Raw genomic sequence first — 1,323 nt, 5'->3', positions numbered from 1 at the left:
CACAGTTCAATGTGCTCCTGGCCGAGGGCCGAAAGTACAAGGACGAGTTCACAGCGCAGCACGGCGGCAAGCCTGCCAGCAGTAAGACGTCCTTCCTTGGTGCCCTTTGCTCGCTTGTGCCAGCTGCCGTCCCTTGTGCCCGCTACACAACTGCCCGGCCACATGGTCCGTTCCTGTAACCCCCGCCCCCGCATGCCTTCACTTCCGCCCGCCATCCCGCCAACTAACCATCCACCGGCCGCCCTCTATGCCCGTGTAGCGTTCTTGTACAATATCACGGCCGAGATTCACGAGGGCGACATGCCCGAAAGAGCGGTGGCCACACACGCGGAGGTCATGCAGCTGTGGATCGCAGCTGCCGGAAGCCTCCGTGCGGACACAGCAATAGAGCTAACATACGATTACAGCATGGACGCCGCCACTGTCCTAAACGCGGACCAAGGCTTTGCGCGCACGGTGCTGGAAGCTGCACAGAAGGCGCGAGCGTCGGGATCACTCCTGGCCACCACCACGCCAGCCAAGCGACCTGCAACCAGCCCAGCCGACCCACATGCCAGTGCCCCCGCCCGTACGTGACTATATACAATCTCGTGCGCACCGACCGGCAGGGTATACGTCGGTCAGTCACGGGACCCTGAACGCCGCTTCCAAGCTCATGCCCGTAACCCACCCAGCCGGATGAAGGACGACGCCCGCCGCTACCAACCCTTCCGAAATCACTTCACCCTCACACGCCTCATGTCCACCGCCAATCCTGCTCTGGCCCACAAGATGGAAGCCTTCTACATCGCGCAGTTCAAGGCCCGGGGGCCGGGAGGCTACAATGTGCTGCACGGGCCGCCTTCCGCCAGCCCGGCCTTCTACGCCATGACCCAACAACGCGCAGGCGGCGCCCACACGCCCACCGCCGTCACAGTCCAGGACGATGACGCCCCTGCCACGCTTGCCTAGCCCACACATCAGCTCAACTCCTAAATATTGACCGATAACGTCGACCATTTCGGCGCTAGGCTTCTGGACATTGAGCGGTAGTGTTGAATTTAGGAAAAGTCGCACTTAGGGTTTCATTCTCGGTGCATACATGTTCAACATTAACTTGTGTGTGAACGGCTTGGGGTGGTCTATTGCGTTAGCGTTGAGACTGAAACAACAGCCCGATGCCTCTTGTCTATGTCCGCTCCTCGCGTGCTCTGAAGCAAGTTGCTCGGGGGCAAGTTGGTAGTGTGGGACAGCACCCATCATGTTGTCTGTTCTGGCTTGGCCATCCACGCGCGATAGGAATATTTAACCTTGGCCTTATTCTTCGTTCCTACATCATAGCAA

At 59.6% G+C, this 1,323-nt stretch overlaps 1 protein-coding gene across 1 annotated transcript in view; it reads left to right on the top strand.

Moving 5' to 3' along the window:
* The window catches only part of VOLCADRAFT_101123 (uncharacterized protein), a gene marked incomplete at both ends in the record, with an annotated part of 1,431 nt that extends 480 nt beyond the window's left edge, over positions 1–951 (top strand). The window contains one exon of the mRNA XM_002959575.1: positions 675–951. Coding sequence (XP_002959621.1) covers positions 675–951 — 277 coding nt within the window. The remainder of the gene's footprint in view (positions 1–674) is intronic.
* Between the last annotated feature and the right edge of the window lie 372 nt (positions 952–1,323).

This window comes from Volvox carteri (genome assembly GCF_000143455.1).
Source record: "Volvox carteri f. nagariensis unplaced genomic scaffold VOLCAscaffold_382, whole genome shotgun sequence".
Lineage (NCBI taxonomy): Eukaryota > Viridiplantae > Chlorophyta > Chlorophyceae > Chlamydomonadales > Volvocaceae > Volvox > Volvox carteri.
This window is presented reverse-complemented; position numbering and strand designations above follow the sequence as displayed.